This window comes from Mus caroli, chromosome 8 (genome assembly GCF_900094665.2).
Source record: "Mus caroli chromosome 8, CAROLI_EIJ_v1.1, whole genome shotgun sequence".
NCBI classification, from domain to species: domain Eukaryota; kingdom Metazoa; phylum Chordata; class Mammalia; order Rodentia; family Muridae; genus Mus; species Mus caroli.
This window is the reverse complement of record NC_034577.1, coordinates 66,807,948-66,827,824: the sequence shown is the minus strand read 5'-3', so window position 1 is coordinate 66,827,824 and position 19,877 is coordinate 66,807,948. Positions and strand designations below refer to the sequence as shown.

At 50.3% G+C, this 19,877-nt stretch overlaps 1 protein-coding gene across 1 annotated transcript in view; it reads right to left on the bottom strand.

Moving 5' to 3' along the window:
* Window positions 1-4,047: 4,047 nt before the first annotated feature.
* The window catches only part of Tom1 (target of myb1 membrane trafficking protein), a 34,834-nt gene continuing 19,004 nt past the window's right edge, over window positions 4,048-19,877 (bottom strand). Inside the window, exons 7-15 of the mRNA XM_021169450.2 lie at window positions 19,438-19,554; window positions 16,836-16,969; window positions 15,482-15,515; window positions 15,047-15,140; window positions 13,382-13,502; window positions 9,539-9,614; window positions 6,644-6,703; window positions 5,017-5,056; window positions 4,048-4,907 (exon numbers count right to left, since the gene is read on the bottom strand). Coding sequence (XP_021025109.1) covers window positions 4,753-4,907; window positions 5,017-5,056; window positions 6,644-6,703; window positions 9,539-9,614; window positions 13,382-13,502; window positions 15,047-15,140; window positions 15,482-15,515; window positions 16,836-16,969; window positions 19,438-19,554 — 831 coding nt within the window. The 3' untranslated portion in view covers window positions 4,048-4,752. The remainder of the gene's footprint in view (window positions 4,908-5,016; window positions 5,057-6,643; window positions 6,704-9,538; window positions 9,615-13,381; window positions 13,503-15,046; window positions 15,141-15,481; window positions 15,516-16,835; window positions 16,970-19,437; window positions 19,555-19,877) is intronic.

Below are 19,877 nucleotides of genomic sequence, written 5' to 3'. Positions count from 1 at the left end.
CACTTTGTAGACCAGGCTGGCCTCGAACTCAGAAATCCGCCTGCCTCTGCCTCCCGAGTGCTGGGATTAAAGGCGTGCGCCACCACGCCCGGCTGCGAGACCATTTATTTTTAAAAAGACAAACATCCAGGCACGTAGTGCACACCTTTAATTCCAGGACTCAGGAGGCAGAGACAGAGTTTGAGGCCAACCTGGTTTACAAAGTGAGTTCCAGGACAGCCAGGGCTACACAGAGAAACCCTGTCTCAAAAAACAAACAAACAAACAAACAAACAAAATTTATATGTATGTGTTTTGTTTATATTATGTCTGGGTACCATGTACTCACAGAGGTCCAAAGAAAGCTCCAAATTCCCTGGAACTGGAGCTAGAGACAGTTATAAGCTACCATGTGGATGCTGGGAATTGAGCCTTCGTCCTTTGTCACATGTAACTGTGGGGATTGAGATGCAGGGTGGCTTCTGGCAGGGGCAGAGTACAGATAGGCTAAGCCAGGGAGGGGAGGCTAGGGCTCCAGGTAGATGGCAGTGAAGTCTGCTTGCTCACTGCTAGGTGCAGCTTTTTTTTTTAATTTAAAGATTTATTTATTTATTAATTATATGTAAGTATGCTGTAGCTGTCTTCAGACACCCCAGAAGATGGCACCAGATCTCACTATGGATGGTTGTGAGCCACCATGTGGTTACTGGGATTTGAACTCAGGATATTCAGAAGAGCAGTCAGTGCTCTTAACCACTGAGCCATCTCTCCAGCCCTCTAGGTGCAGCTTATAAATGGGTAGGGAGTCCTAGGGAGCAGGTAGAAGCCCCAGTCAGACTCCCTGGATCTGAGTCCTTTCCTGTTCTGCTCTGACCTCATGGCTGGCTCTTGGTAGGTTCCCATGTCTCTGGAGATGGGCTAAGTATGATCTGTCAGTCATTGTCAATCTCCATGAGGACTGATGGAGGCAGGTCCTATATGCCACTGCTCTATACAGTTGAAGGAACCTGTGTGTGCTAGCCATGAGCATGATATGTCTTTCCAAATGCATATGTTGAAATCCTTAGGACCTCACAGTGCGACTGTTTTTGGAGAGAACAACTCTAAAGAGGTGACTAAGGTGCAGCATGGTCATTAGACGAAGGGCTAATCCGGTACAACTGCTGTCTTTCTGAGAGGAAGTCAGAGTGAAGATACGTAGGCCAGTGACAGCACAGGGTGAAGACAGCCATCTGCAAACCAAGGACGTTCCTGCCACACTTGGATCTTAACTTCCAGTTTATGGTGTGAACAAATGTGTGTTGTTCAGCCAGCTACGGCCCTTTGCTGGGGAGCTGTGCAGGGGAACAGCATGGACCAAGGACTTTTGTGGAGCTTTCTGATGTTGGAGGTGGAGAGGCTTCCTCCAGGGACAAATCCCAGAACCCCCAGACAGTAGGATGTGTTAGTCACTCTATCTGCCTACAGTGAAGCCTGCTTCCCCACTTCTCTTCCTGTCCCAAAGCTGTAAGGTGAGTGGCAGAATGGCCACTGTCAGCGAGGGGACTGCAGCAGGTCGGAGGGGTTCAGGAGCTTGAGTTGAGGGAAGACTTGTGTTTCGACAGGGTCATGGGGTCCAGCAGAGGATGGCCTGGAAAACATCAGATAGGGACAGCAAGACTAGTGGTAAAGGGATGGAGCAAGAAGCAGTAAGAGTGGACCAAGCTAGGTGTACGGATGATGTCTGAGACTGCAGCACTCAGGGTTTGAGGAGGGAGGTTAGGCAGTTTGCTTGCTCAAGAGCAAACAAAAACAAAAAACAAAAAATAAGCTGGGCAGTGGTGGCATATGTTTTAAATCCCAGCACTTGGGATGCAGGGCCAGGTGGATCTCTGAGTTTGAGGCCAGCCTGGTTTACAGAGAAGTTTCAGAACAGTTTCAGAACTCTACCTCAAAAAGAAACAAACCAAACCAACTAAAAAACCACAACCAATCAAAAAACAGTAGTACACTGGGCTGTGCTTCATTACTGGAGAAGTGAACAAACAGCACACGAAGCTGGGATCTGAGAACTGTGCTGGGCTGTACTCGGTACCATGGTGCACTCCTGACTTCCTGCACATAGCAACAGTTCAGTTGTGCACGTGGCAGAGGAGCCCACTAGGATGCACACCGGGTTCTGTCAGGAGCACCAGGAGATGGGTGTTACCTATCTGAAGTTTCATAGCCTGTTGCTAGCTCTGGTGTGTCTTTTCTATACAGTCCAAGAGTCAGGAGAGTGAGAGCTGAAGTGAGGGTAGGGATAGGGAGAGAGAGAGAGAGTGTGTGTGTGTGTGTGTGTGTGTGTGTGTGTGTGTGTGTGTGTGTGTGTATTCCTGTGACACGTGCTTGGAGGGAAAGGTGGAAGGAGAGCTTCCCTTGAATGCAGCACTGCTGCCATCTTGTGGTTACAGTTGGACACTGGTTCTGAAGCCAGGTCCACCGGGCAGGAGAGCCTTTCAGCTATCTTGGAAGGCTTCATGAAGTGCTGACCTGGGCAGACCTAGAACCAAGACCCATGGCTAGTCCCTGCTTCACTCTCATTGCTGGGATCCAATCAATTGTGGGCATCTTTGCACAGGCATCCAAGGCAGGGAGGAGACTGGTGCTGCCTTCTAGGTCTTCAGCAGTTGTCCTCAATGGCCACACTGGGAGCTAGGAAGCAACAGCCTAGGCTGAGCTGAGGAACCTGAGCAGCAGTGTTGTAAGCTTACTACTGGGGTCTGCAGCCAGTGCCTAGTTTCCTACCAGCCTTCTCTCCCTTCTGCTGCCTGCTTGGTCTCCAGAGGGAGAGCCCTGGTAGCTCTGCCCTGTCTTGGTGGAAGTCTGGGGAACTGCTCACTTATTCCCAGTTTCGAGGTTAGTCCAGTGGCCCCTTTATCTCAGATCTAGTCTTTATTGCCCCTTCCCTTCTACAAGTCCTCGGGCAGGCACATTTGTCACATCCCTATTCATATCACCTGCACTGTGTTGCACACTATGTCTGCTGTACAAGTAGTCACAATATCAACCTCTGAAAACACACAATCTGGTAGTGTAGCTATTGGTAGGGCCCTAGGCTTCTGGAGTGGTCATGGAAACTCCCCCTAGACTTTCTAGCGTACCTAGCAAAGTAGCAGCCTTGCCTTTGAACATTTACAAAGTCAATTTCCCTAGTGGGCTTCAGATATGGAAAGAATAAAGGAAGCAGGTAGGTAGAGGAGTGGGTGGGTGGGGTCCCTTCTTCTCCATGTCTTGTTAAACAGGTAAGGCCCTGCTTACCCACATGTAAAGGAGAACCACAGGATGCTATGGGATCAGGTCAGGGGTGGACAGGCCTGGCTTGGACATGGACTCTCAGCCCTTCTCCTGCATGAAGATGGAATATCCCAAGTCTATGCAGGCTGTCCTTAATCTGCTTCCTTTACACAAGTGTCCCTAGGGAGCTGGGCCAGGTCTCAGTACAGGATCCTGTGTGTTGACCACTGCTTTGGAGAAGACAGTGCAGAAGAAGTGTGCATTCTGCACACTTGCTGCTAAGGGCTGGGTCAGCAGGTGTCTTCATCTATAAACAAGGCTTCTTGAGGTCTGTATAGAACCAGGGAAGGTCTTGGTGCCCACATGTGATTTGCATGGTCCAGTGCCCAGGGCTGTGTGCTGAGGCAGCCATGAGTTCTAGTCACCAGCATGCAGTGCTGACAGTGCAGTTACCTAAGCCATGGCTGGCACCAGCACACTCCCTTTGGCCTCCTGTCCCAATATGCCAACATTGCCTACCAATACTAGGCTCCCTCTCTTGACCAACATGCTACTATTGTAGGATGGGCAAAAGCCAGCTGCTAGGGGTAGTGGTATATGAAGGGACCCAAACAGGTAGATGGCTGTCTTGTGCACAGCAGAGGGAGGCTGGATCTTTTGGGGTGAAGCAGGGACTGTATCGGAGTATGGCTGTGTGCTCTGCCCTGCTGTGGGCAGGAGATGCTCACCACTCAGATGGCTTTTAGCTCAAAGCAGATGCCCTGCTCCCAGTGAGCTCAAATTGCTTCCGCCAGAGCAGATCATACTGACAGGTGGTTTTCTACTTTTATTTGGGGATACAAAAGGCACCTCTCCCTGTACCTGAGGACCAATCAACAGGTGAGCCCCAGGTGGGTGGAGCCCTGCTGGAGGTACAGAGTAAGGATAGTGGAAAGGCAGTGGAGGAACTGTGGGGCTCTGGGTACCCAGAATCCTCGAGGTCTCATCTTGACACCTGGGCAGTGAGGTCTTTCCTCGATGGGTGCAGTTTCGTACCAGGACAGTGGGCAGCTCAGCAGGGGCCACCATAGCCCATCCCAAAAGCCACTGAAGCTTTTTTCGGGCCCCACACTGCAGGGGGATGGGATAGGCAAGGCTGTGGTAATGTCTCCTCTATTGCCTAGACTGGTAGTGTAGATTCTAGAGGGCTCCCGTGGGATTCTCTGGGGAAGGGACCAGGGGAATATCACGGAAGCAGCCTTATACTAGGTCAATTAGGTCCTATCAGGTCAGCTTGTCTGGGGCCCCAGGTCTCAGTAAAATCATAGTCGTTAGCAGGATGGGAAGCAGGCAGGACCAGCCAGGACTCCAGTGGAGGGCTGACTTATTCCTTCAGTTGAACCCCTTGCTGCCCAGGCTCTGGGAGAAGAGAAGCGGGGTAACAAAACACCCCCAAGCAGCTTTAATACCAAGGGAGGGAGGGGCCCCAGTGGGTATGAGAGTATCAGGCCCTGGGCTGCAGGATGCCAGACCCTGCATTCATAAGGCAAACAGCATGTCATCGTCCTTCTCCTGGGTCTTTTTCCGAGGGGCTGTTCCAGGAGATGGTCTGGGGGGTCCCTCGGCTGAAGGGCTGGCCAGGTTGGGAAGTCGATCAGCAGCTTTGGCTCGTTCTTCCAGAAATTTGTCAAATTCTAGAGGGAAAGAGTAGGCTTGTAAGCTAGAGCTTGGGAAGGCGGAGGGGGAGGGGGAGGGAGAAGGGCAGGGGCATGGGCAGGGGCAGGCAGATGGGGTGGAGGTTACCTTCACTGGTGACACCAGAGGGCTCCTCAGCACTGTTCCCCTGAGAATGCAGAGGGAAGAAAACAGAGGTTATTACTGTCAGGAGCATGCAGAACTGGACGCCCACTGGAACAGCCTTGGGATCAGGACCAGTGTTGCTGTTGTCCTTAAGCTGACCCTGGTGTCAGGTCCGAGGTCTTGGGTTACAACCTCCTATGCTTTAGGACCCAGGTGTTCCAATTTCTCAGCCATGATTTTTTTTTTTTTCTCCTTTGAAACAGGGAGACTGGCCCTGAAGAAATAGCTTAGCAGTTAAGAGCTCATACTAATTCTCACAGAGGACTCAAGTTCAGTTTCCAGCACACATATCAGGCAGCTCCTAACAGCCTATATACCAGAAGCAGGGGACCCAATGCCTTTTTTGGCCTCTGTGGGTACGGCTCTCGGGCCCATACAGGTGCATGCTCACTCATAGACACAAAACATAAAATTAGGACTGGCGATCTTGCTCAGTGGTTAAGGGCTCAGTTTGCTGTTGCAGAGGACCTGGGTTCTGTTCCCATATGGCAGTTCATAATGAATTGTAACTCTAGTTCCAAGGAAGCAGATGTCTTTTATTTTGTAAAAAGTTAAATCTTTTTTAAAAAGTTAAATGTCAAGAAACAGAGAGGATGGCTAGGCATAGTGGCACATATCTTTAATCTCAGCACTTGTGAGGCAGAGGCAGGAGGATCTCTATGAGTTCAAGGCCAGCCTGGTCTACAAAGCAAGTTAGACAGCTAGTACTAGATAGAGACCCTGTCTCAAAAAGGCAAAAAGAAGGAAGGGAGGAAGGAAGGAAGGTCAGATGGACAGACGGACGGAAAGGAGGAGAAACAGTGCAGCCAAGGCTAAGCTCATGGATGTGGGACGATAAGCACAGACCACACACAAAGCCAGGAATGATGCCTAGTAGCACACTCCTCCCTCCAGGGTTCACAGACAGAAGGCAGGAAGGCTGACACCCCCACGCAGGGACTGCTTGGGTTACTGCTGTGCTCAAATCTGGCTGGAGGTAAAGTTATGACCCACTACCCAACTGGATGTGTGGGGCATGGAGTTGGAATGAGAGAGACATCTGCCTCAGAAGGGCCTTTGGAAATTAAGTGCCCAAGCTCTCCTGGGTCTTTAGTGTCCACAGAAGTGGTGGCAGAAGCTAGAGAGAGGCGCTGATATCAGAACTGATCCTGACTGCTGCTACTGCTGTTCTTTGGAAGAAGCAGGGCTTGGGGCTGGAGGTCCAGTTCAGGAGTTCTGTCTTCTGGTAATGCCCCTTTAGAAAGTGGTAGCTGTGAGCTGGGCCCCTTGCAGTTACCAGCCTTTTTGATAGGAATGGGACATGATGATATTTCCCTCTGAGGGCCTACTGTAGGGAGTTTAGTAACCCCTGCCTCCATCCATAACCAATGCCACCTCCCGAGTGCTGACTGATAAGCACAGGGAAGTCACGCTGAGGGTGTGACCTGGAACAGGAAGGCTGTTGCATGGGAAAGGACGGTGGGGATGAGATGAAGACAGTAATACTTGCCTCTCCTCCAGTCACTTACAAAGCCCTTCTATAAGACAAATGGATCCCTGCTTGGCAGGAGAGGCGTGAGCCCCAACTTACCACATCTGTGGACAGCCACTGCTCAATGTCCTCCATGATGCGGGCCTGAGTGGCTGGGATCTGGAAGGAAGGCAGCAGGGAGGCAGTGGGTGAGTCACAGGAAGGAAGCTGAATGCTTCCTCAGTCCCTCATCCACCCCGATCTGAGTTTCTTCCGTGTCCTACTGGGGTGCAGATCCTGGGGTTACCTCTTCCAGCTGCCTGAGACCATTCTGCCTAGCAGCTGGAGCAGCGCAAGGGGTAAATAGGATCATTCCCCGCATGGAGAAAATGTATATCTGGCCCCAACAATGGGAGGTGCTCCAACTGGAGAAGGGTTTTAAGCCATGGTCCAGGACAAGGACAAGCCTGGTCACAGGTGCTCAGAGCAAACAGGGAGACTCAGTTAATGGCAGAAATAGGAATTTAAGAGGAGGGAGGCTCCAAGTGTTTCAGAGAGTCCAGGCTGGTGGTTCCAGAGGCAGCTTTCTAGATGGGAGTATTTGACTCTGAGCTCAAACACATGGGCTCTCACATGGTGGTTTCTAAAAGGAGCAGGAGTTGGTTTCCTCTGTAACAGTTTCAACAGTGTCAATCTGGCATGTGCATAGATGTGGTCTGCTATGGAGCTCAGCGAACTCCTGGCATCTTACATAATGTTCTTGTACTTGTCTTCCTTACCTGGCAACATGGCTATCATCCATAGTGCTGTCAGGAGGCAGTAAGGCCAGCAGAGAGCCTGTATAGAGGAAGGCTGGGAACTTAAGTTTCTGTTTGACAGCTTTCGAATAGAGGGAGGGCTAGAGTCTCTGACCAAACCAGTTTAGTGCCCAAGCTTATCACCTAAGCTACCTAGGGTGCCTCACTATGGGAGAATCATGATGACACTCCCTACCTTTCTGACTGACTGGTCACAGCTCTTTTAAATGTCTGCAAAGGGAGGTCAGCCAGCCAGGCAGGTGAAAGGCCAGGGCTGGAGGGGTGTGGCTGGCACCTGGCTGCTGGAAGATGTGGACAGGGATGGAGTATGTGGTGTGGCTGAGGAGTATACCCAGAAGCTGCCAGGTTGGGGCAATGTGGAGAGCAAAGTAAAACAAGACAAAACACTCCTCCACATTCCTATGGGACTCCAAAGGGTAGCCCACACACTCTAAGCTGAAGAGCAGCAGCTGTCAGCCGGTCTAGTGACTACTGAGGGCTTCTAAGGGGCACTCAGGTTTTAGAAAGGCTGCTTTGTCCACCGGTTTTATAGTTAACAACAGCAAAGAGGAACCTTTCTAGGTCCCAGCACAGGAGGGTGGTGGCGAGGCTCCTACCCAGTATGTACTGACCCCTCTGTCTACTTTGGATGACAGTCATGTTGCCAGGTGAGGAAGAAAACTACAAGAACATTATGTAAGATGCCAGGAGTGCCCTGAGGTTAATGTCAGACCACGTCTATGCTCATAACCAGTGTAGGCTTAGCCTACCGCAGCTCTAAGGAGTGAAGGAAGAGAACCTTGTGCAATGATGTCCATCACACAGGCCGTGAGTTCTGCTGAGCCTTGGACAAGGCACTGCCCACCAGCTCCAGTCTGGATTTTGATTTTGCAATACCATCCCACAGTCAGTGGGTTATGTGCCTTTGCCTCTAGACAGACTCAAGCCTTTGGGAGTGGGTGCTGGCTTGGTCTTCAGAAATCATATCCAACAGGTGGCTGCCCAAATAAAGGGTGGTGGGAGTGAATGCACAGTCATGCTTGTCAGCAAGGGCAACTGTGCATGTGTTGTCTACTGTAGGCTACTGAATGGTGCTGTGGGAACCGGGAAACTCAACACTGCTCGTCCTCTCCATTGCTGTTAGTCCTGGGAAGATACCTCTATTTCTGTGTGGCAGCAGGAGTGAACAGTGTATGATTCCCACAAGAGGAACATGAGGGTTTATCACAGAGCCAAACACAGAGAACAGGCTCAAGAAGTGATGGCTCAAAAAGCATGCAGAAGAAGAGAGGCCCAGAGCAGGTGTGCTCCAAAGCACCCAATAGAGGCCCTTGGACTCTATGAAGTCTGCCTGCCCAAAAGTGTTCTTGCCTGTTCTGCTCTGAAAGGGGCTCCAAGCAAAGAGCTAGGAGGTACAGGAGCACACATGGAGAGTTCCTGGGAGTCACCAGATCCTGCCCTGTGTGAGCAGGACCTCTGTGCTCAAGGCTTTCAAATAGCTTCTACCTCAGCTAGGACAGTGTCCATGGTCCTAGCCACCTCATAGACCTCTTCCCACCTCTCAAGCACCTCTCTCACCACGTGGCCTCAGACTCCATCTTCTACACTCCTCCTTCTCCTCCTCTGTGCACTCCTTGCCCTCCTCTAGCTTCTGAGAGGAGTGTGCTGTTTCTAGATGTCTCACTCACAGTGGCTTGGCTCACTATGGATTCTGCTTGGAATCTTGCCACTGTGGAGGATAGCCATAGAGGGTTCAGTTCTGGGCATGTGGCTGCCACTTAACACACAGTCAAGGAATTAACTGGACTTAAAAGAGTGTGTGTGGGAATTCTGACTGTTGTTCTAGGGTTGCTTTTGCTCCCCTCTGTTCATGCTCCTGTGAGTGAAAGGAGTGATGGGGAACCACGACAGAGTGCTGCCCTCTCCCAGGCTGCTGTCCATGTCCACTGCTGTTAGGAGTTCCAGGTAAAGATGACAAAACTGCCATAGCTGGCAGGTGATGAAGTGGAATGTGAACCCAGGACCACACTGGACACCAGTCCCTGAAGCAGGATTGGGTCACTTGTTGAGTGAGTGCCTCCTTGGCTCTTGACTGGGAATAATCACACTAGCCACAGAGGGCCAACTGAGAGCCAAATGGAAAAGAGCTGTACCAAGCCAGTGCTGGAAGTCCCTCCTTTTTGGAAGGCTCTGGGTAGAACATAGCCTCTTTGCTTACCGCTCCGGTGCTCTGCTGCCGGGCATCTAGGGCCCCAGCCAGGCCATCTGTGGTTTGGGGAGCTTCATATTTGACCCTGAAATACAGAGCAGTATGGCATTAGACTCTGCTTGACCACACCAGGCCTGATAGGCAGCATAAGGACTGAGGGTATCAGGTGAGCCTGACTTGGGTTGGCCTGGGCAGAAATGGCTCAGGTCACAGAATGTATTGGTCTGAGGTTCCTCCTCTCCAAGCATGGGGCAGGAAGAGGAGGCTCCATTTTTTGCTATTAAAGATTATGTTCAGATATGTGCCCCATAATGACATACATCAACGGAGCATGAGAATCTAGAGATGCCGGGCGGTGGTGGTGCATGCCTTTAATCCCAGAACTTGGGAGGCAGAGGCAGGCGGATTTCTGAGTTCGAGGCCAGCCTGGTCTACAGAGTGAGTTCCAGGACAGCCAGGGATACATAGAGAAACCCTGTCTCAAAAACCAAAGAGAGAGAGAGAGAATCTAGAGACAACATGTGACCAAAGCCCAGGAACAAGCTCATACATGGCTGTGACCACAACGGACTAAGTTGAAGGATTAGGAGATAGATTGTGACTCCCGTGCTCATGGATAGTTTTTATAGGTTCCTTTTTGAGCAGTTCCCATTTGAATTTCATCAACTGTGGTTCTGTTTAAGGATGTATTTGAATAGGGGAGTTTCTTCTACTGCCAAAATGAGTGTGCAAGCTGCTGAGGGCCTATCTGACCTTGGCTTGCTATTGGAAGACACTCCCAGGCTCTTTGATGGACTGGTCACAGCTCTTTTAAATAGCCCAAAGGGGGGCCAGCCAGCCAGGCAACTGAAGGCCAGGGCTAGGAAGGCTGCTGGCTCTGGCAGATGAGGAGAGGGAAGGAGGATGTGGTATGACTGAGAATAGCCTCAGGGGAGAGAGAGGTCATCCTGAAGTGGGAGTGAGGCTGGCCCTCATCTGTCCTGGTCAGCTGAGCCTGGAGGTGATGAATGCAGCCACCCGGTTTCTATCCCAAGGGGAAAATAGGCACTGTCAGGAATGGAAAGGAGTTCCTTTCCTGGGGCCCCATTACTCTGCTATGGCCAAAGACTTCAGCAATAGAGGCTGCATCACAGTGAGCTTGTGCAGTGCTGATGTCCCTTTTCTGGGGGCTGTGTAGGCTGTGGCTAGGAGGCTCTTTGAATAAAATCCCCAATCCCCATTCCAAGGATGATGCTGTCACTCCCTTCCTGGGAGGCCCAGCTGTCACAAACAGGACTGGCTGGTTTGTTTCTCTTGGCCACACAGCTCCTGATCACATGAAGAGCAGGCTGTTGATATCAGCACTATGGGGCTCAGCATCTCTAACTAAGTCTGAGCCAGGACAACCAGCAAGAAGACACCCATGCCTGGGTCCATTTTCCTAATTACTCCTGACCACCATGTCCCTGTCCTCAGTCTTACAGTGGAAACTTAACTATTTGAAAAGCCCAGTATTTTCCCCTGGAAAGCCTAACTTGACCTTTATGGGCTACAGACCCTGGGCTAGGGTTTGACCATCCCATGACTGGGCAGGAAGAAGGGAGTCTCTACCCAGGTTGTCCCTATTGGTTGCTGAGTAGGGCTGGATCTCAGGGCACTTGGGACAGTACTTGTCTCAGTGCTTCTGAAGAGGTTGCTCTGTAGACATCATTGAGGAAGGATAACTGGCTCCTAAGGATAGTAGAGAGGATGGAAAGGAGGAGCATCCTGACCAGGATGCCCAGGCCTCTACTGTCTTCCTTTGTACTCCAAGTACAAAGGCCTGGTTGGAGAGGCTGTGGTACTGGATTTGGTAGGAGCTGAAATGAAAACAGGGGTGTTAACAAAAAGCTGGCTTTCTTGTGAGGCCTGGCAGAGCCAGCTGGAGGCTGGCATGGAATGGGGAGGTTGGGAGGGCAAAGAAACAATCTGGGCAAAAAAAGTCCGCCAGGTGACCAGAATGAGAGGGTCTATTACAGCATGAAGGTGGGTTAGGCAGGCACAGGAACAAAGGAACAAGGACCTCAGAGCTAGGGCCCACAGGAGTGGGATCTCTGTGGGTGCGTTCTGTAGGGTGGGAATGGTACAGGAAGACCAAAGGCCTAAGGGGGCTCAGGGAAGCTACTCCAGTCAAAGGGAAGAACTGTTGTGTGATCTTCTCAGCATCTGCTCCCTTACAGACATGTGCCTGTGAAGGGCTAGAGCTCAGCTCATCTGCCTTGCCTCCAAGCCTTCAAATTTCCTGTTCCTAGAACCTGAAAGGCTTCCTAAACCCCAGTCTGGCCTTGAGCCTTCTGAAGAGCTACCTACTCCTCCACATAGTAACTACTACATGTGCTGGGCAGTGGTGGCACACGCCTTTAATCCCAGCACTTGGGAGGCAGAGGCAGGTGGATTTATAAGTTCGAGGCCAGCATACTCCACAGAGTGAGTTCCAGGACAGCCAGGGCTACACAGAGAAACCCTGTCTCAAAAAACAAAAAACAAAAAAAAACCAAACAAACAAAAAAAAGAATCACTACATGTATGTGCCTGAAGGGGAGGCTGCATGTGTGCCTTCCCTGTGGAGGTATGTTGGTGAAGCAGTGTACCCCAGCCATGCTGTCAGACCTGTTAAACACTCGGGACTCTCCAGTGTGCCTAGTTGTTTTGTACACTGGTGCCTATGTGGACACTCCATCCTCCTGAGTGTGGGTCCCACTAGACTCATTAGCTTTCATCTGCACAGCAGCCTCAGCAGCATCCTTAATACCATGGCTATCGTAAGCTGCTAGGCCGGAGGCCTCTGGGCTGGGGAGTACAGACTGCTGAGGGAAAAGACAAACCTGGTGTACAGCTTAGTGTGGAACTGGCTGGCTGCAGACTGTGTCAGATTGTACCTGAATCTGTAGTGTGAGGAAAACCAAAGGCCTAAGGGGACTCAGGGAAGCTACTCCAGTCAAAGGGAAGAACTGTTGTGTGATCTTCTCAGCATCTGCTCCCTTACACAGACATGTGCCTGTGAAGGGCTAGAGCTCAGCTCATCTGCCTTGCCTCCAAGCCTTCAAATTTCCTGTTCCTAGAACCTGAAATGTTTCCTAAACCCCAGTCTGGCCTAAATCCTCTCTGGCCAGTTTCTACTGTCCAATAACCAAGTTGTCAAAGAAAGGATAGGCACTAAGACACTAAGTGGGAACAGCTAGAAGGCTTTTTTAATCTAGAACTTTCCTTGGCTGTAAGAACCATAGCTTCCCATAGCTGAGCCAACAGGGTTATAAGCAAAGGGATGAAAAATATCAGCTAAGCTATTTCCTTGACGAGCACATGTGGAGCTAGTATAAGATCTGCCAGAGCAGGGAGTGCCTTTGGAAACCTGCTCCATTACAGGGTCTGATTGATGACAACAGCTCTCTGAAAATGGACAGCTCACAGGGAAGGGCATACCCCAGTGCAGCCAGAGTCTCCTCTAGGGATGAAGGATGGTTATGAGACAATAGTCAAAACCTAGAAGTCACTAAGGCTTTCTTAGGAGCCTTCCTTGCCCCTGGGGGCTTGGTACTGGCTGCACATTATGTAAGATGGTGGGCCAGCCAGACAAAATGTTACGTAGAAGTGGTCAGAGGCTCCCAACCTTCCAGCCCCTCAGAGGTTTGCTTCTGGTTCTGGTCAGATGTTGGTATCCCTTCCTGTCCCTGAACTACAGTGTTATCCAGGCCATGCTGGACTGAACTTAGGGACTGTGTGTCTTTTCTCCTGTCCTGCCCATTTCCATTCCAGATTCAGGGATCTCAAGAGATGCTCTTGTCAACAGAGAGCCCTCCCCCGCAGGAGAGCAGGATGGAACAGGTAACTCACCCTTTCCGTTGGTCAGCCAGTGAGCTGCCCCGAGTCAGAGCAAACATGTCAAAGTCATCTTCCAGGTGACCTGAGGTCTCCAGAGACTGCAGGCCAGCTCTCACACTTCTGGAGCCAAGGTCTGCAGAGACAGAAAGGCCAGGCAAGAGGCCTGCTGTTCCATTTGCTGTTCCCATGTTCCATCTGGGACTAGGGCTGCTTGCTTGAAGAGCATTAGGGGTTAGGTGGTGGGACTTGGATGGGAAGCCGACTACTGCCTGAGAACAGTAGGAAGCCCTTCATTTCTGCTGAGTGTGCTCACGTCTAAGGTGGTACCACAGCATCCTCCTCCCGCTGTGGTGAGGATGAGAAAACAGGAAATCCCTGCCTGTAACACCTGCTTGAGCAGTGGTTCTCAACCCGTGGGTCGAATGACCCTTTCACATGGTTGCATATCAGACATTTACATTACAATTCATAACAGTAGCATAATTACAGTTATGAATTATCAATGAAAATAACTTTATGGTTGGGGGTCACCACAGCATGAGGAACCTTGTTAAAGCATTAAAGTGGTTGAGAACCACTGAGCTAATGGAAGAGGCTGAGCAGCAGAACAGTGCTCAGATCCGACTGCTCACAAATGTGGGAGCAGAATGCATTTCTGGGGTTTGGCGTGGAGCAGGCAGTCAATAATATTAAACCCAATCATAAGCAGACCTTGTGATGCCATCCTGTAATCCCAGCTCCAGGGGAGACTGAGGGTAGCCTAGGTTACTAAGCACATTCAAGGACAGTTTGGGGAAATTTGTGAGGCCCTATCTCAAAATTAAAGGGTTGGAATATAGTTCAGTGGTAAAGCACTTGCTTAGCATGCTTGAGGCTTAATCCCCAGCACAAAACAAACACCCAAAATAAACAACAACAACAACAACAGCAGCAGCAGCAGTAGCAGCAGTAGCAGCCCAGGAACAACAAAGAAGATAATGACTGCTAATATTTATCAAGAGTACAGCCAGGTATACCCACCTGTAATCTCAGGTTTTGGGAGGCTGAGGCAGGAGGATGGAGAAAGTTTGAGGCCTACCTAGACAGGCTACTGAGCACTTAGCAACAACCTGGATCAAAAGCCAGCAAAATCAAATAAAACCTAAATTATCTATTTTTTTTTTTTTCAGAACAAAGCACCAAAGGAAACCAAGCTGGAGTTTAACTCAGAGGCAAAAATATTGTCTAGCATGGCCAAAGTCCTGTGTTCTACCCTGCAGTGTCACCAGAATGGAGCGCCTTCTGGCCTCACCCTGATAGAAGCTGCTTTCTGGCAGTTTCTTGCTCCATTCTTCCAACCTTGAAGAGGGGCCCAATCCTTCTTTCCTTCTTCAAGTAGGAACTGATTACTGAGGCTGAGCAGTAGACTGGCTGATGGTCCCCAGGTTGTTCAGGTGGGGTGGATGGAGGGGTTGGGGAGTCAGGGCAGAGGGATGGTCAGAGTGCAGTGGGATTTATATGGGACATTGGTACTCCCAGGGCATTCTCACAAGTTTTGCCCAATCCTGTAGCAAGATTTGGCTTGGGATCCCAGCAAAGTAAGCTGTGGACCAATGTTCTGCTGATGGCGAGCACAGGAACTTTGAAGCTACCCACACATTGTAACATACCCTTGGCTGGAGTCCCCATCATACTTACTCATTCCTGCCAGTTGAGATGAGAGGTTGTTTGTGGCTGCGGGGTCAGGACCCATGTCAATCAGGTCAGTAGCTAGCTCAGCTTCACTGGCGGCCTGAGGTGAGGGGAGATGCCTGGATGAACCTTTCAGGATGCAGAGGATCTGCCTCCAGGCCCCAACATGTCTGAATGGGAGCTGGTGACTTTCTCCTCCTCCACCTGGGCTCCAGCTCAGCTATACCCCTGGGAGGCTGGGAAGGCCCTGAGGTACAAACTGGTGGTGGCAGAGCCTTATTTCCCTTAAAGGGATAGTGGTGTAAGAAGTCAGAGACTTCCCTATGAGCCTAGAAAGAAGCACCAGCATCCTTTACAGGAAGGCATCCGGGAGCGGGTGAGAGCTTCCCTCTCACCTCTATCAATAAAGCATGACACAGTCCCAGAAGGGTTGCCTCTTACCTTAGCAGTCTGGCCTGTTCGGAAGCGTTCGAACCTACAAGACAGAAAATAGCCCAGTCAAAAGAACAGATGGACACAGTTCCCAGAGGACCCCAGATCGTTACCAGGATGAGGAGATAACTGGTCTACCCTCACAGATGCAGTGCATGCTTGCGGTTCTCATGCTACCACTAGCAGAGCCCCTGTTTGGCTTGCACAGGGCTGGGGGGCATATGATCACTCATAGGAACACTTTGCAATGGTCAGCAAGAAACAAGGTCACAGGAACACAAAAGAAAGGGACACTCGCCGGACGTGGTGGCACACGCCTTTAATCCCAGCACTCGGGAGGCAGAGGCAGGTGGATTTCTGAGTTCGAGGCCAGCCTGGTCTACAAAGCGAGTTCCAGGACAACCCGGGCTATACAGAGAAACCCTGTCTCAAAAAACCAAAAAAAAAAAAAAAAAAAAAAAAAAGGGACAAAGGGACACTCAGCAAGCAGAGTTGAGCACTGCTTTGTCAACTGTCTAGTTACCTACTCTACATTTGAGAATGTATGGTTGGCTCTCAAAGATGGCCACTTGTCTCTAACCCTGACTACTTAGGGGCCAGGGGCTAGGGAGGTAGGTGGAGAAGACCTTAGTGACCAGCCTGTTGGTGTTCTGGCCTGGTATAAAGGACATCACTTTTGAATTCATTTTCTGTTCTAATGTCTCTGGGCACCTGCCTGCTAGCTGAGGTGATGACTGAGTTGAGGCACTGAGTAGCAGTTGGCTGCCACCGGAACAAACTGGTAAACTAGGGGCCTGATGCTAGAGAACTGGGGGACTACCACACAGTGCACCTCAAGATGGCAAGGAGGAGCGGGGCGGTGGTAGTGTACACCTTTAATCCCAGCACTTGGGAGGCAGACGCAGGCAGATTTCTGAGTTCGAGGCCAGCCTGGTCTACACAGTGAGTTCCAGGATAGTCAGGGCTACACAGAAAAACCCTGTCTCAAAAACAAAACAAACAAACAAACAAACAAACAAACAAACAAAGATGGCAAGGAGGAGGATCTGCATCCTCTTGGGCTAGTGAACAGGAAAAACTGGTCAACTGTTGCCCTCAGGGGCCCAGCCCCTCTCAACTGATTGCAAACCACACAGCAAGTGGGGAACACAAAATAGACACAAGGAGTGGGAGGTGGCTAGATAATAACCATTTCTAGAACAGAGCACTTTGCTTCCTGCTTTTATGACTACCCACTACCCAAGCAGCTCAGTGACGGGGAGAGAGCTGGGGGCTCTGGTAGCTTGCTGAGGTCTGAAAAGGGCACAGGGAAAATGACTGAGCAGCCAAGGCCATGGCCCAGGTGAAGGTGTGGTAGGACTACCGTTCATGGCGCAGAAACACGTTGTTGAGGTTGTCATTGATCATGAGCAGTTCCTCTGTCAGCTGCTCATTGGAGATTCGTGGGATGAGCTCCAGGATCCTCTGCTGCATGGCACGGCAAGTGCGGTTGAGTTCCTACAGGGAGGAGTGAGACATTGAGGCCACATGCAGGACAAGGCTGCTTCTCATGAACAGTCCTGGAAGAGGGGTCTTCATGGCACCACAGAACAGCTTTTGGGGTTCCACAAGCCTGTTCTCAAGATCACTGCTCAGGTGCTGCAGTGTGGTTACAGTCTTGAGTTGTGAGATGGGCTCTCACTGTTGCCTAGGCTTGGCCTCAGGTGACCCACAGCTTCTGGAGTAGCTGGAAGTGTTAGGCTTTACATTAACATGTAAAGTACTGGACTGAGTCATGATAATGACTGTACTGCTTTAACAGGACTGTGTGCAGACTGCAGAGTCAAGTTTTAGCCACCATGTTTGCTTACTTAGAAAAACCTCAGCCTCCTGGACCAGCTAGTCTGGCCCATGTGGTAAGTAGCACAAACAGGAGAGACACTGCCTCAAACAGAGTTGAAGGAGAGAGCTGGCTCCCTAAGGTTGATCTCTTATTTCTATATGCAAGCTGTAGTATTGCCATGTCTCACTCACACACACCACAGTCACAGATGCACACCTAAGGGGAAAACAGGAGAGTGAGGAGGGTGAGGAGGATGACGGACCTGAGGATGGGGTCGGGTGTGAACACGTTTAACTTCTGTTACCTCACACAAGTTTTTGCTTCACTTTTCTCACGGATTGGCTTTTTTCTCTTTTAGTAAAACTTATTTTGGAACAATCTTTCAGATTTATTGAAGAGCTGCAATATGGCACAGAGGCTCTCATGTGCCTTCACCCAGTTTGACATTTGTCAGAACCAAGGCATCAACACTGATATCAACTGAACGTTTCCTGCTAATATCTTTTTGTTTCCTGTTTCTAGATCCTATATGTATTTAGGCACCGTGTTACTGACTGGGTTTTAATCACAGTTAAACTCGTTTTGGAAAAAAGAGAAAGATTAAGAGGTTGGGTGTGATGAATCTGTAACCCGTGTAGTCAGGGACTGAGACAGGGGGATGGAGAATGTGCAGGACCAGGCTTGGCTGCATCATGAGACCTTTACTAAAAAATAAGTAAGTAAAATAAACCTCCTTTGGTCTACAGGCAACTGTAGGGAGACTGGTCACCTTTTCCCCAGCACCTCGCATGGATATGCCAGCACACTTTCTCTTGTAGCATCAAAGATGAGGCACTGCACCAAGCTCTGTCTTTTCATGGACCTTGTTCCCCACCCACGCCACCCAGGCCTCCTGGGGTTTCTTCATCTGCACAGGGAGTCTTTCAACATCCCTGGCCTCCCCTTCTCTTCCTCCTATGATGAAGTATAACTGACATTAGTTTCTGCTTCCTCATCGGTCCCTCTGGACACAAGAAGAGCCTAGACGAAGTCGTTGCTCCAAGTCACAAATCCTGGATTTGCTACCTACCAGCCACAGTAACCATAGGCATGTTACAGTCTCTTTGTCTTAATTTCCTGATCTGGAGAATGGGTTTGTTTAGGCTATGAATGAATGTATATCAAGCACCTACATTGAGCTTGATACAAAGAGTACTCATTATGTGGGCACTGACTCTGTCACCTTGACAGCTGGCTCCAGCCTTCTGAGTATCCCAGACTACTCATATCTGCATGGACTTGGCTTGGGACATATAACACTATAACAACTCTTAGTCAACCTCCTTTCTTCACTTAGTTCTCACACTCAAAGAGTCCACTCAGCTAAGACACTCCTACTTTATGCCCCCACCCCCAAATATAAGGATCTCTGAGCAGTCACAGGGGCATAAAGACCTGGCTTCAAAACTGCTCTCTGAGGGTTGGTGGGAGGGCGATACAGACAGCACACAGAGCATTCTGCACACAGAGCATTCTGTCCTTCTACACATTCTGGAGACTCTGGCTTTGTCAGTTGCTGACTTTCTCACTGCCTTCCTCAGTGTCCCCTACAGGAAGACTGACTAAACCCCCCTCAGTCCTGTGCCTCACTCCATATGAAGACAGGATCAGGTGACTATCATATGACACCCAGGAGCAAAATCCAGCATTTCCCACTGGCCTCAGCTCCCCAAGACTGGATGGATGGTCACTCCTCTCAAAGCCCACATTGCTTTTTCCCTCCTGTTTGCCACCACCAACACTGTGATGGGTGGGAATCAGCCCTTCTGGCTTTTCCCAGTGCTGTCTGTGCTCACCAGTACTGGGTGGAGGAGTAGATGTTTCACATGTACTATCTCATTGAACTCTCATGTCCTGCTTGTATCAAAGCAGCCACACAGATGGAGAAAACGAGAGGTTGTTTTGTTTAAGTCATAAAGCAGCAGAATTAAGATGTGAATTCCTGTCTGATGCAAATCCCAGGTTCCTGGTTGTAATGTTTTCTATTGCCTGAGAGCTCCCAGCAAAAACAAAGGACTGCACTGTAGACAGGGAAGAAATAGGTGTGGCTGCACACAGGGTCACTTCGGTGGGGGCTGAACCTGGAGGCAGGCTGTTTGCTCACCTGTAGTAGCTCCAGGTCTGCAGGCTCTACCTGGGTGGGCACCAGCTCTGTCAGCATCTCTGACATCACTCGCACGTTTCCGCTCACCATCTCCAGCTCACTGCGCAGCTTCCCAATCTGAAATGCACCATTGTAAGGGGGAGAAAAGCCAGAGTCTAGAGCCCATGCCTCCTCCAGTCGTGTGGCCCAGGCACTACCCAGCCAACGCTTTCTCCACACAGCTTCCCTCCTGACTCCTGCGGATCAAGAGCCTGCAGAAGCTTCCTCCCACTTCACAGCCCCGCACAGAGGTGCTACCAACCGCTGCCATCTCCCAACCAGGAGCCAGGAACAGAGGCAAGCTGAAAGTTGTGTGACAATCGGAGGGGAATAGCCAGTGAGGGTGGATGGAAGAGTGCCAGCATCTCTGGGGGCCAAGATGGCAATTAATGAGGCCCTAG